The 15,898-nt window shown below is 38.3% G+C and overlaps 1 protein-coding gene across 21 annotated transcripts in view; it reads right to left on the bottom strand.

Annotated features, from left to right (window-relative positions):
• LOC121876862 (serine-rich adhesin for platelets-like) overlaps positions 1–15,898 on the bottom strand; it is a 132,215-nt gene that overhangs the window by 9,310 nt on the left and 107,007 nt on the right. For 17 of the 21 annotated variants that reach the window (XM_042382359.1, XM_042382363.1, XM_042382352.1 and 14 more), the window contains 10 exons: positions 14,610–14,804; positions 13,892–13,915; positions 12,338–12,616; positions 5,636–6,189; positions 4,093–4,375; positions 3,309–3,550; positions 2,679–2,811; positions 1,960–2,142; positions 1,456–1,634; positions 386–549 (listed from right to left, as the gene is read on the bottom strand). In XM_042382359.1, coding sequence (XP_042238293.1) covers positions 386–549; positions 1,456–1,634; positions 1,960–2,142; positions 2,679–2,811; positions 3,309–3,550; positions 4,093–4,375; positions 5,636–6,189; positions 12,338–12,616; positions 13,892–13,915; positions 14,610–14,804 — 2,236 coding nt within the window. The remainder of the gene's footprint in view (positions 1–385; positions 550–1,455; positions 1,635–1,959; positions 2,143–2,678; positions 2,812–3,308; positions 3,551–4,092; positions 4,376–5,635; positions 6,190–12,337; positions 12,617–13,891; positions 13,916–14,609; positions 14,805–15,898) is intronic. The other 4 variants (XM_042382358.1, XM_042382354.1, XM_042382346.1 and 1 more) reach the window with 4 other exon arrangements.

Here is a 15,898-nt window from a genome sequence, read left to right as displayed (position 1 = left end):
GAAGCCTTCTGCCAGGGAGCTCTACATTCCTGCTTATCTAAATATAATGAGTAATTCAAATGCCTTATATCCTAGTCCTTCGCCACAGTCATTTATTTATACATTCACAGACACGAGCAATACATTTATCATTACACGAGACATCATCATCAATTACCCATTGTCTATACACCTATCTACACCATAGGTCATCCAGCATTTATATCTGGTACCCCATGCAGAACCTCCTCAACCACTGCTCAACACCTACACAACCACACATGAAATACAATATACGCCAAGAATTCTACACAATGGTCTATCTTGTAACACAAATTAATCATATACTGTACTGTATCATAAAGTGTCTACGACAGTCACTAATAATGTACAAAATTCTCCATACCTTCTAATGCGTGCTCGATCTTCTTAAGGTTACGGAGGATGCCAGCCAACTCTCGGGAAGTTGATCTGCTCTGGCCTGAGGTTAGGGTCTGGTCACTCTCGCTGAGGTGGGCCAACACCTCCTCTAGTAGAGCTGCACGGTCTCCTTCCTCATCATACTGAGACCTGAGACAAGTACTGGGTGATGTAGATAACCCAACCAGATGGTGGGTGTGTATGGTGGGTGGTGGGTGGTGGTGGGTGGTGGCGAGTATGGTGTGTGGTGGTGGGTGAGTATGGTGTGTGGTGGTGGGTGAGTATGGTGTGTGGTGGTGGGTGAGTATGGTGTTTGGTGGTGGGTGAGTATGGTGTGTGGTGGTGGGTGAGTATGGTGTGTGGTGGTGGGTGAGTATGGTGGGTGGTGGTGGTTGTGTATGGTGGGTGGTGGTGGTTGTGTATGGTGGGTGGTGGTGGTTGTGTATGGTGGTGGGTGTGTGGGCTTTATCACACTGAATACAACTCAGAAACAGTGAGGATGATAATTACCATACTATAAGTGATGTTGCTGTGTAATGAAGAGTCAGCTGATATGTGTCAAGACAATAATAATAATAATAATAATACAGAAATAATAATAATAGTAATAATAATAATAATAATAATAATAATAATAATAATAATGATAATAATAATAATAATAATAATAATAAACATCCTCATCAACATTGGTGTCTTCTGATACTATCAGAAGTCATTGATCTAGAGCACATTAAAAGTACCTATCCCTTCATCTCCTCCACACGTATTACAGACATGTTTACTCTCCCCTTTCATGATTTCTCAGCTATGTGATATAATTCCCAGTTTGGGGACAATATGCAACTCCTTACTATGGCAGGAAATAAACCTTCATTTTTGAAAAAGAGATACAGTTCACAGATGATGATTAAATGTTAAGAAAACAAGCTTGATCCCAATAGTTAGGCAAAAACATATTACTTGAGGCAATGAACTCTAACAGTAGTGATGTAGTGCAGCCTAACCTAGATTGTTTTTCATTTAACCAATACAAAAACTTGAAGCTTCACTTACTTAAGCTTTTGCAGGAGAGTTTCTGAGGTGGTGCGAACCTTCACAGAGAGAGAGTGAATTGTGGATATGACCAAGTTGTCCAGAGCTTCCATTTTAGCTTTAGATCTGCCTGACACAATGCCTCGGGTGCTGCCCAGTGGTGACCGCTTCCCCTCGCTGCCAGACTCATCCAGTGATGTCTGAGAGCACAACAGCCTTGTGAACTTTTCTAATTTCATTCATACACAGTATGGCAGTATTAAGGTATGCAAAAGATAGGTATATATTTCAGATGGAAACATTAGAGTATTGTTGAAGTAACTGATGGCCTCACACCACTAAAAATGAGAACACAGTCAGTGGATCAAACCAAAGAAGCAAAGCAGGGACTGGAAGTGAGCACAGTAACCATTTTTTATTGAACAACCTCAGTCACACTAAGGCTGGGATAAATAAGAGAACACTTGAACAACTCTGACCACTAACAGCTCCTGAGGGATGATCTATGTTTGTATTATAACAAACCTTTCTAGTTGGAGATCCAATGTGACCTTCGCCCTCATCTGACAGTGCGTATGATGCTCTTCGTGCCCGGGCCGAGGATAAAGTCACCTGCCGTGCTGGAGAGGTAGTGTGTGGGGAGGACAGCTGATGCGGAGAAGTTGGAGATCTCCGCAGTGGAGAACAGTGAGGTACAGGATGGGGTTGCTGAAACATTGTCATGAATGGTTTATTTTATACTAAACAATTTGACCATTGTAAACTGCTAAACATAGGCGATTTTTTCTGTTACTATTGATGTACAGTACTGTATCTGTATTAATATATTCTGTCTACTACGGTAAAAGTGGCTGTACACTTGTTCCTCTGCTAAGAACCATTTTAATATTATTTGGTAAAGATTTTATTGCATGACACTTCATGGCATAAAACTCCCTGTACTGTAAAGTAAATGTAAAATTAAACAGAATTGTCAAAGATAAATTCATTATAGTAGTCCACAAAATTATGCTCCAAATTTTTTAGAACTACAGTACAATATTATCTCTATGCTTAAGGCTGACAGAAAGGGGAAGTATGAAGGTAAAACAAACATATCAAGATAAAACAGATTGGAAGGAAGTTTTTCATTCCAGCCCATCTCCTCAGTGAGGGGGTCCTTAAGAGAGCAAGATACTAGAGGGAAGTGATGAAGTATAGTGTGTGTCTTTTGTTTTGAATACCATGAACTTGTAAAGACTCACCTCCTCCTCCAGTGAGTAAGGACCATCATCCTCACTAGTGTACAGGTGGTTGGGTCTCCGGGGCCAGCGACCAGCTACTCCCATGCCTTCAGTGCCGTGGAAGGATGCAGAGCGCAGGAGGGACCCAGGAGGACTGTAGATAGATGAACAAACTCTATATAAAAAAAATAGACATTTCCGATGGGGCATAAAACACACACTTATTATATTGCTATTATTTACTTGACCATATTTGTAGTTCACTTACAGTAAGCACACGAGTCATACTCAATACACCTCGGTGGTAGTTACTCACTGGAGCAGTTTAATGTATAAATTACAGCACCAGAAAAACTGAAGCCATCAATTTTGTCCGAGTAATCAAGTGATGATGTACAGTGTATTGACCTAGCAGCAGGTAAGGTATGTTTTATTACAGTAGAAGCCTAGTTAAAAAAAATTACAACATTCATTTAGTTACCCCTGACTGAAACCATTTAGTATCCTAGTAAATAATTTATCAGTATTAAAAAATGGTGGGATTTGAATTTATAAGTTTCATTGTTATTTAGACTCCTGTACTGGAATCTCTGTTGAGGAACCATTGATATGATCAGGTTTTTTCCTATAACACTGCAAGACATACAGTACCTTGGAGATCTTTCTGATTCATTGTGAGTATTTCCTTGAGACAATTTATCAGATTTCTTGTCGCCAACTTTCTTCCGGCCTTCTGCTGCAGCCTTCATAGGATCATAGTTTTTACGCCGTTTCCAATTTTGAAAGTCAACTTCTTTGGCAGACAGCGTGGAGTTGGAGCGTGGGGCGCCTCTCCGGGTACCAGAAGACAACTCCTTTCTGACAGAGGTTCGTGATGGGGACTTGGAGACAGTCTGTTAAGGTAAGGATAAAAGGCTGAATAAATAACTCTATACAGTGCATTCAATTCCCCAAATCTGTATCATTACCAAAAGAAATATTCGCCTTATGAATTAAAATACCGACTCCTGGGTTTCCTTTATTTCAGGGGCATAGATAATAAGATACAGCTGAACTTATCAATATCTTTGTGTGTCTGATTACTGTTTATCCAAGCTATTCTTTCATAAGGTAACTCAAATTCATTTATAAATCATCCCATCATCATTCATCTCAACATCTTTAAGTACAAAACATCAAAGTGTTTTAATATCTGACTATGTACCTTGTGAACTGAATGAGAGAGAGGTTGTAGGAGTGTATCTTGTGCAGTAAATGAGAGAGAAGTTGTAGGTATGTATCTTGAATACTGAATAGAGTCAGAGAGATTGTAGTACCGTATGTATCTTGTGCAGTGAGTGAGGGAGGCTGTAGGACACATAGCTAGTCACTCCCATACCAATACATCACATCCCCATTAATTCAGGCATACACAGACCAAACCACAAGCACTTACCGTTGAAGAGGTCGAATGGGGCAGCCGCAAACTAAATCTGCCCCCGTCTCCTCTGCTGAAGTCGTTGGAGCCGCTCTTGGGGGTTGTAGCCTGGGAGTGTGAACCCCCTCGGGACATGTGGCTAGTACCCTGGTGACTCTTGCTATGAGTGAGAGGAATCTTGCGGCTCCCCGTCAGGTTACCGGCACTGGAGGGTCTGGTGGTGGTCTTCTTCTTGTCTACAGGTGATGGGGACTTGTGCTGCTGGGATGACTCTTCACACGCCAAACGAGCTCTTCTTAAACTGGTGGAGTAGAACAGTTATTTCAGTCCAGAGTGTAATACGTAACCTTATGTTCAAAAACATATCAGTATTTCAACATTATTGGGTTAAAATTACGTTTTTTTTTAAATATTTCATATTTAAGTGTCAAGACAAAAAATAAAAAAACTCAACATAAAAAAAGCTTTACAAGGAAGAAAATAAAAACAGTGATGTACAAGCTTCTTGGCCTAAATTCTATGTGAAGTTACCAGCAAACTTTGACTGACTGGAGCCATATTAAAAGTTACTGTAGGTAGAGGAACACCTTTATAATATCAAGTTGAACCTCTTGCTAAATCACAGCTCAGGTAAAATCTGGTGAGTCACATCATCATCATATTATTTTCATTAAAGCCAAGTACAGTATTGTACACAGAGCTTGTAAATTGTGGTATTGGTCATGTTTTGCAAACATTTAAATATGTATGTGTTAGCTCCTTCTTCTCACTAGTTGTGCATAGCTCTCCAATACTGTTCTGTCAGGCTTCAGTACCCCTTGATCCACCCAACGCAACAGTGGGTTAAGAGTAATGATAACAGATGCAATGTGTAAGCAGATAATTTTTCTTCAAGTATAAGGAGACTTTACAGGTTATGGGTACATGATGTACCACTCAAGACGCATCACAACTTTTGATATCACATCGTCATTAACTTACTGGGCTAATTATCGTTATAGTAAAGTATTCATTAAGGATTTTAATATTAGTGATCATCTGCTTGTGAGAATTGATACATTGATCTTCAAGTGGCCAAACTTAACAGTACTTCTCACTATTTGTACATAAATGATGTGACCAAAGGGTTATTCTCTTATTATGATGAACCCAAAAATTTTTTATGACCTCTTGTGGGCCAAGTTGTCCAAACAAGGCCAGAGTTGAGGTGTTTTGTGAGTGAGTGTCAGTCTCTAGATAAACATTTCAGTGTCATGACTATGATTGGGCCAGAGCATTAAGTTCTATGTAGAATTTAGGCCAATGTGAACAAATAATTTTAAGTACAACAAGCCAATTAAATTGTAACTACAGTACATAGGTAGTACAACAGACAGTGGCTCGAACTGTTAGTAAAGGGAAATGTGTGTGTAATCCATCAGACCTCTACAGTGCTGCTACTAGGCAATGTTGTGGACAAATTAATTAAATTTTTAAGGTAGCGTGTAAATCAACGTATCGTACAGCTAACATCTACTCTACTTGGACAAAACTCTAGGTTGTGGCATAAGGATTACTATACCTAAATGCTCTATTGAACTTGAGGGGAGGGTTATTGTCAGTGGACTTGCGACTATCTTTAATAGGTTCACTCGCTTCACTACTGCTATCTGATTGGAGGCTGTTCTCTTCCTTGCCAGCTGTATACACATCATACCCGCTGTCTGACACTATGGATTTCTCCCTCTTGAAGTGGCTCGTCAGCTTCAGTCTTGTTTCCACTGCTAGTGGATCTGGTTTACGGGGACTGGTCGCCACCGGGGGCGTCTTGGGTGAACCGTCAATGCCGGCAAGCTTGAGTTTGGTCTTCAGCTGGGAGCCCATCGTCTTCACGAGTCGGTCGTCATCGTCGTTTATGGGGTAGGAAGTGCTGGTGTCCAGGTCAGAATCTCCTCCAGAGTCATGTGATTCGAAGGACAGGCCCCTGAGACTCGATGGAATGCCTTTGTTCATGTCAATACGAGCCTGGAGAGAGGTGACAAGTTGCTCAGTGTCACGGAGGAAGGACTCAGTGTCACGGCTGTAGTCCATCTGACGTTGCCCCAGAGTTGGGGAGTCAAAAAGCTCCTGTAGCTGCTGAGGGAAAGATGGAACTATTCATATGATTCTTGGGCAATAATGCCAAAAGGAAAAGAAATAAAAAATGCTTTAACAGTAACTAACCCAAGCACAAAATAAAGCAAAAAACTAAAAATTGCAGATTCAAAAAAGTTTACTTAAAATAAGATACCCAGATAAATAATGCGTTTCCTAGTGTGTCTCGTGATGTAAACATGTATTATACTGTACTAGTGTGCCTTGTGAAGTGTGTACAAAATATACAGTAGAGTGTATTGTCAAGTACAGTACTGTATGTACAACTGTGGACAAAAAAAATGCAGGCTTTTTAATCACCACCTTTATGTGACACTGCCAAGTCTCCACCTACCTCCTCCCTGCCTGGTGAATTCTTTTTGTCCACAACTGTGCATAATATACTAAACAATACTGTAAACTAGTACGTGTTTCAAGATCAACACTGACACAAACTAGCTGTTTCATCCCGTTTAATAATTAAGGAATTCTAAATTAATCTACTGTATTAACTAATCTGCTCTTCATTCCTCCTAATTGTCCCTCATATTGTACACTGTCAGCATAAAGGAACATCTCCACTGACTGGAAATCCATGACTGTTCTCCCAAGTTAATAATATATTCTGGGTCCAATCTTACAGATTCTTTTAAGTTAATTTGGAGTTAAGAGACAATGTAGTTAAGGTTGAGTGTCAGTGTAATTTTGAGGCCATTGTGGACATTATTTCTAGGCTAAAGCTTTGAGAATCCACACCTACAATTATTTACATGTGTGTGTGTGTGTATAATACATTTATAAGCCACAAAAAACAGCAAAGTGTCTCCTAAAACAACACACCTGAGAACAAACATAAACTGTACGTCACTGGCTGGCTCATGGTCACTACCCAGTCAGAAGAAAATTTAAGAAACAATATATAAATCTACACATTAATATCTTTTTTGCTAATCAAATTCAAAAAAAAAAAAAAAAATCTACTTGAAAATTATAAATACTACATGTATTGTGTAAATGAATATGAAGGGAAAACATAATATTAAACACATGAACAGTTAAGTAAGAAGAGTAGTACACTCGGCAATAGTTCCACCTGGTTCACCTGGATGCGAGCTATGGCTAACGTGACAACAGCAAGTGTGTGTGTTCGTGTGTACATGCTCAATAATAGGCGGATCATCCTCTCCCTCTGTGAACCAAATGGCTCATCGAGTTGTCAGTCAGAAGCAGTTGTTAAGTTGACACATAGATGGCGCAGGGCCATGAATATAAAAAAAAGCTGTCAAATTATAACACTGCTGGAGTAAGCAACCTGACCCCACCTCACTGCCATCCTGTCACTTGCCAAGCTCCCTGCCCCCCCTTCCACATCCTCATGCGCCATGGCGTCATCTGTGGGTCAACTTAATGACTGCTTCTGATTGACAACTCAACGAGTCTCGTGGTTCACGGAGGGAGAGGATGATCCAAAAATTTCTCCAGCATGTACACGCGAACACACGCGCGCTGTTGCCACACTAGCCATATCTTACGACCAGACGAAACTGTTGCAGCGTGTACAGTATATACAGTACAGGTAATGTACCAGAGAAGACTAAGGCATCAGGTACACTGGACCCTCGCTTTATGCGCATTCACAATATAGGGGGCCCCCAAATTCGCAGGGGTTAGGTTTTCAAAGTGGCCGCGAATCGCCAAATCATCGAATAGCATTTGCTGACCGGGGATTTGTTACATTTTTTACTTGTATCCAAAGAAATGTATATTCTCTTTATGCGTTTGCCCTTAGGACAATTATTTCTTTTACATGTAGTATTGTATATGTGATGTGTAGACACACACACACACATATATACAATACAGAGGGGTATGCTATAACGAACGGATCCTACTACGAATATTCCTATAACGAACGGTTTTACCTATAAAATTGAGAATGCTATAACGAACGAAACTCCTACAGCAAACATTATTAAATTTTTTTTTTTGCTAATTTATTGTTTTTTTATTACAAGTATTAATGATATTCTTTATTTCAGGGGTTTAGATGCATATTTATGCACTTTTTTACAATTTTATATTATATTTTTCAGTGTTAAGTGGTTGTATTTGGGGGCCTGGAACGGATTAATCCTATAACGAACAAGGTTCTAGAACCAATTAGATTCGTTATAGCATACCCCACTGTACAGGTAAAGGAAATTACTGTCTCTAGAACGAATGGCTCCCTGTCCCAGCCACGAAAATGCCGGCAACTTTAACACTACCACAGACATTCTTGGGTACATCCAGAGTGTCATCCGCGAATTATAGAGGACCGCGAAAAAAAAATCCGCATTTTTTTTTGGGGGGTCCTCTGTATGCGAATTTGTGTTTAAGCGCCGACCTTTTTTCTAAACACAATTCATTTTATGCGGAAAAGATTCCCTATTACGTGTTCTGTAAAAGATATGGCGCATTAGTTTGATATATTATATTATTTCATATTATACAAGGTCTGACAATTAAGTTAGCAAACTCGCCACGTGGCTCAACAGGCGGCAGCACTGTAACGAGTGTGAGTGGCATACATGTGACCTTGATCCCTTCTCTTACTACCCCAGTTGTGTTGTTGATCTCAAGCGAGTAGGACATGTGCAGTGGCAGCTACTGTATTAGAGTGGTTTCTGGTTTTGTAGCGATAATGACAATACTGTATTGTTTTAGAACAAAGAACGAACACCAAGTTTCTCTTGAACCTGGGGAAAACTGGGCCTGAAATTCAGGACATGTTAACCCAAGTTTATGGGGATAATGCACTAAACAAAACATCAGTTTACAAGTGGATTAAGCGATTTTCTGGGGGGAAGAGAAGAAGTTACAGACGATGACAGAGAAGGATGACCAACAACAAGCAGGACTGCAAAAAACATTCACAGAGAATTTGTTCCCCCAAGGGCAGGGTGTGAACCAGTTTTATTATCTCGATGTGCTTAAAATACTCAGAGAAAAAGTTAGATGAAAATGCCCAGAACTTTTTGCTGGAAACAAGTGGATTTTGCATCATGACAATGCCCCAGAGCACACGGCATTGATTGAGCGGGAGTTATTGACCGAGAACCAAATTACCTTATTGGAACACCCTCCTTATTCACCTGACTTGGCCTGGCCCTGTGTGACTTTTTTCTATTTCCTTCGCTGAAGAAACACATCAAGGGGACGTATTTTCAGGATGTGGATGACCTTCAGAGTAGCACGACGGCAGCTATGAAAGCTATTCCAGAAATGTTTCCAAGGGTGGAAGAAAGACTGGCGTCCGTGTATAGCATTGCAAGGGGACCACAGCGCCGATCCTCAGTAAGGTACGTACCAGCACCTGTAGCATGAGTTCGCGAACTTAATTGTCAGACTATGTACAGGGGGGTCCCCGACTTACAAATGTCCGACTTACAAATGTCCGACTTACGAAAGCCTGCCGATACCAACGGGGATAAACTTGAAATTTACACTAGTTTATTTACCTTTTATTTACCTGAGGACTTATTTTTTACTTTCAGTTAATGTATTTTGTCATTTTATTTCTTAGTTTGCCTTAAATTAAGTGATTTTAGATGTATATAGGACTTAGGCTATGATATAGTAGGATTTTAAACATTGTTCTGTAGGTACAGTATGCACATAGCATAAAGTGAGGGTCTGGTACAGTATATAAAGCACAGGTACAGTATATTAAGCAAGGCTCATGCTGCCAATCATAAATTTTCCTATAGGCTTTTCTTGAAATTGGTAAAACTGGTAAATCTTCTTTTGTATTTCTTTTCAGTTTTATCAATATGGATAATTTAATTGTGATTTTATGTGGTGCTGGATAATAGAATGAAATGGTTAATGCAGTTGTCACATATAAGAATATATAATTGGAGGTGGTGAATAAACTGTTAAAATGGTGTTGTAATTTTTTGGGGGGCGAGGGGGATTTAGTTAGTGTCTTGTCTTAAACTTTGCAATGTGAGCCCTGTTTAATAAACTGGACAATGTACAGCTGTAAAAGGCAATGACAAACTTTACATGCAGCTTCCCTCATGCATGGTTCAAGATGAAGAAGTGAGAGGAACATGAAGTTTGTCAGGTGAAATAGGGGTTACTCTAAATGATACAAAATAAGGCAATTGGATGGTGAATAACAAAACTTCTGAAGTGGGTAGCATAGAAGGATACGAGTAATGAGAATCAAAGGTGTACTAATTCTGAGGTTCGGGCACTTTTTTTTTCACACTTACAATCCCCTTCTCATTATATAGACATTTTAAGAGGTAAGACAATAAGGATATGAGTAATATGAGTAATATGAGAATCAAAAGTGGACCAAATAAGAGGTTTGGACTTTTGGATACCATTTTTCACAAGACTCTTCTCACTATATCACACAACACAGTATCTGGAACCAGGACTATATACAGTCTCACTCTCTCTCTTCACTCTCATGCATTTAATCCAAATTCTAACAGTTGTATCTTATGTGTTCTACTATGGCAGATTCCCACTACTACAAGGTTCATAAATATCTATATGGTTTGTTCCCATTGCTTCACACAACCTAACTAGCGGCATGTTTTGTCTGGATATGGCTTAATGTTCGTGTTTCCTGTGTAATCAGTAATACAGACACAGGGATTTCAAATAATCAACTAATGATCTAATAAATGGAAGAATATGAAAGAAAAGGACAAATAGGGAGAATATAAAAGATGAGATGGACAGATATTCAAATTAGAATAATATGTTAACCTTATTTCTTTCATAAATCAAGACAGTGGTATCAAGGAAGGGGTTGGGACAGAGAAGGTAAAACAGATACAGTGAGTACTGGAGGATCATGGTTGTGCCTGGAGTATGGGGCAAAACTCCTTGGCAAAATACTCCCTGTACAAAAACACAAATAAATACTTGGACAAAGACACAAACACACACATATCCATCCTACATGTGTACTGGTATATGCTTAACTTTTATCTTATTAATATAACCTAACCCAGCCAACTTAAACTATCCAACCTATTACCAAAGACCATGTTTTATTTTGTCTTTATTCTACGTGTGTTCTTATCCACTTTCATTCTACATGGTATTTTCTAAAGAGGTTTTGTCCATTACCATGCAAGGCATTATGGGGGGAACCTGTGTGTCAAACCGAGATGGAAAATGGGATGTGATGCATTAAGTTCTATGGTCTGGATATTTGTAATAAGTGTTGGGAAAGATATGATTTATAAGATGCAAGTAGACAGACAGCTTTAAAATATATATGAGGAATTTACTTGCATTAGCCAAAGTAAATTAGAAATATGTTGGTTTTTGCCTCTGAAGAGATTATTTCGAGGAATACATGAAGATTATTAAAAAAAAAGTGCAAAACAGCCGATTAAGACAGAGGACAGTGTAACTCATGACACAGTGTGAACAAGCTTAACAAAACTAAGATTTCTATTAAAGAAAATACAGAAGTCAACCCACAAGAAACAAATGAATACTGTACTAGTTTATTTTCAGATATTTATGTACAGTATGTCCATCATACTGAATGAACTTTATATTCAAGTATTGACTCACAAGAAAATAAAAAGTCTCATCCAAGAGTCATTTGCTTCATGGGTTGAGGGCAGTATTGCCTTTGACTACGAGAAAACCTACATATTTAGATGTGAGTCTTAATAATTAAAGAGAATAATGAACTCAAGAAAATTAAAAGCATTAAAAAGAATTAAAGTTAGTTGGTAAACAATGCCAAAGCAGCAAGTGTAAGTCTTGCTCAAACACCCCAGAGAATAATCTGCTCAACTTCTGAAAGAGAGAAAGTGGAGGTTAAAGATTTGGAGTAATATTACTTTAGAATGTAAGTTATTAGAAAGAGCATCAACCTTATAGTGTCCAAGCCTTGTGAGACACTGCATACAGGGAGTGAGAGAGAATATAAGAAAAGAAGTCTCAGTAATGACATGATCACTGAATTCCTTGTGAATTTTTCATTACAATTAATACAGGGTATTAACAAAAAGATATGACTGTATTATTTAAATACAAATACAGTACAGTACTGTACAGTACTGTACTGTACAGTACATGATAATACAAAATGAAGACTACTGAAAATGATGTCATAAGGGAGACTTACCCGGCCCTTGGTGGGACTCTGGTTGTCAGATAGATCATTAACCTTAGGGGAGGCCATTGAGAAAGGTGGATGGTGCGTGGGTGGAGTGGGCAGTTTCCGCCGGGGACGGGATTCGCTACTTTCCTGGGAGGACGAGAGGGATGCGAGTGGAGGCTTCGTGCCACGAGGAGACCCTATTGATGTTTTGACAGAGGCGTCGGAGGACTTCGTGTGCTCGGCTACTTGTGCTGCCCACTGTCGAATCCAGTTTGGACTACTGCGACTTATGCTACCAGGACTCTGTGGGTAAGAAAATAATTTATATCTTTTATTCACTTCTGCATCACGGCAATATCAAGTCTGTGTGTCTGAGGACTCTCTATGTTATTAACTCCCACAGTATGATGACTCAACCTTTAGAGTACGATAACTTATCCATTTGGGTATGACTTAATCCCATGAGTACAATGACTTAAACCCCGAAATATAATGTCATTATACTCAAGGGGTTAATAATAATTTTGTGTGTATAGTCTGATTCAATAGTATGTATTGTATCTTTATTTTGAAAATACTGTTATACAGTCAAAAACAAATCAAACTCTGACAAGATTTTCTGACAATGATAAAGAAACAAGAGTAATGATCAGACACAAGAAACAGATGAACCAAGCCAAGCTCTTCACAACACATCCTCTTAACTATCCCTTCAGACCTAAACTACAGTCCAGTATAATGGTAAATACATGAATCAATGGTGCTGGAATAAGCGCTTGGTTGACTGAATAATGTGAGAGAGGGAGTGTAGGACATGGGGACTCAGACAATTACAGTGCAGGGGAAACTGTGTGTGAGTCAACTGAGAACAACAACAAGGAACATTAACACTATCACTTACCACTATACACTACTTTTAATAATAATAACTACTAATTAAAGTTTTTACATTGTAAATATACCTGTACAGGAAGGTGAATAGAATATATATATATATATATATATATATATATATATATATATATATATATATATATATATATATATATATATATATATATATATATATATATATATATATATATATATATATATATTTATTTATTTATATATATATATATATATATGCTATGAAAACACGAAGTTCCCAAGCACATCTTCACCCTGAAGATGTGAATTGCAACATACAGTGATTTACTTGGCATATATATATATATATATATATATATATATATATATACACACACACACACAGGTAACTAGGTAGGTAGAAAAATGACAAATATCTGGGGGTGAGAGTATATATGTGAGGTGAGACACAGTCAAAATTTACCCCCCACCATCTCACAACAAGAGTGAATATGTATGACTCTAACCTCCAGTTACACTTTAGGTCAGTGAGCTGTGAATGTTGCTGGGAAAATACAATAAGATACTTGTGCAGAGAACTACATGAGAGAGCAGTACAGTCGTGCAACATAAGCACACCCATATATAAGATACACATGTGGAAACTGTGAGCTGCTCACTGTGGACAAGAGCCTAAGTACTGTACATAAATTTAACCACATCACTGACCTTTTCTCTCTGTCCTGACTTCTTCTTGAAGAAAAATGTCAAACATTAAATTCCTTTTATCCAAATAACTTTTTTTTAACCAAATACACATCTGAGAAATTTTCAATAAGAGTACAATACATGTATATTTCCTTATGGGGCATAGAGGACAATACTGCAACAAGGAACTTCTCTATACAGATCCCTGAACCTTTAACTCACATCACCATATTAATACACAAGTAAGAAATCACTGACATCATTCACTATACTAGACTGTCCTTCCTCTGCTAATAAAATAACTCAATACAAGATAGGGAATGATTTACTGTTTAAAATTATCAAAAAGAACATTTGGTATATTAAAAATGTCCAAATTGTACACTGTCATAACCTACAGTTTACTAAGAACCCAAATAGGAACCTGACTTGGCCTATAACTAATAAACACCAGGGCACTGTACAGTAACCTGACCATCAGTACATATGTGTCTCAACCCCCATCAAGCCTCAGGTAATGTGTGTGAATTCCTTAAGCATCAATATATATATATATATATATATATATATATATATATATATATATATATATATATATATATATATATATATATATATATATATATATATATATATATATATATATATATATATATATATAAAATGTTATAATGTGGTTATAATGTGTTTGGATACTTCCCTCCCTTGAGAAGCTCAACATGACCTGAAATGCTTATACCTTGAATTTGTCAGACTCTGGGGTAGGTGTCCATGCCTCCTCTGTTGGGGCGTTTCCTCGGGGCGTGACCACATCAACCTCACTTTCGGTACCAGACACACCAAACACTCGGTCGATGTCGTTTCTCGCTTGCTCTACCTCCGGCGACGATGAGTCTTTTTCTATTGTGTACGTTCCTGCCTCACTCACGTCATCCTGTGAGATGGAAGTTTGTGAATTATGTTACAACAATGTCATTTGAAGGATCATAATTAAGTTACAAAAGCCTGTTGGATGAAAAATCATAAATTAGGTTACAACTGTTAGGTAGTCTCTTCTGGTGGTAATCTTGGACTCAGTCATAAACGCACATGATAAACTACAGAAAACTGACTCCACCATTACACTTTAATCATCATAGCAATCTTTTCACTTACTGATCATGTCCTCACATGTGTATCATAATACTGTACTGTCATCTTCACATGTGGATCATAATACTGTACTGTACTGTCATCCTCACATGTGGATCATAATACTGTACTGTACTGTCATCCTCACATGTGGATCATAATACTGTACTGTACTGTCATCCTCACATGTGGATCATAATACTGTACTGTCATCCTCACATGTGGATCATAATACTGTACTGTACTGTCATCCTCACATGTGGATCATAATACTGTACTGTACTGTCATCCTCACATGTGGATCATAATACTGTACTGTACTGTCATCCTCACATGTGGATCATAATACTGTACTGTACTGTCATCCTCACATGTGGATCATAATACTGTACAGGTGCTCCTCTACTTAAGAACGTTCAACTTACAAACTTTCAGAGATACAAACATCATCACTGAGGGGGGATACCTGCCAGAACAGGTGTTTAATGTGGATCAGACTGGATTATTTTGAAGAAAATTACAGATAGAACAAACATTACCTAAGAGGAGAAGAGTGAGCCAGGTTTTAAGGTTGTATTAAAGGGTATAGCTGTACTAAATATCCACAATCTTTTCATTTTTTACAATAGGTTTGGTATCTACAGGAGTAAAGTTGGACTTACAAAATAACAAGCCTCAGGAAGGTAACTCGTTCGTAAGTAGAGGAGCACCTGTACCGTCATCCTCACATGTGGATCATAATGTTTCTTGGATATTAATAGTTTCCGAATTACAGTATTAACACTAGATGTGGTACCATCCCAAGGGTCCACAGGTCCATGTGTGAAGGAAAGCTCTGTACATTTTGACTACAGTCTTGGATAGTATCTACACAACAGATATAAACCCATTACTGCA

The sequence above is a fragment of the Homarus americanus genome, unplaced genomic scaffold, assembly GCF_018991925.1.
Source record: "Homarus americanus isolate GMGI-L3 unplaced genomic scaffold, GMGI_Hamer_2.0 scaffold50281, whole genome shotgun sequence".
Lineage (NCBI taxonomy): Eukaryota > Metazoa > Arthropoda > Malacostraca > Decapoda > Nephropidae > Homarus > Homarus americanus.
The sequence above is the reverse complement of the archived record's forward strand: the minus strand, read 5'-3'. Positions and strand labels throughout refer to the sequence as shown.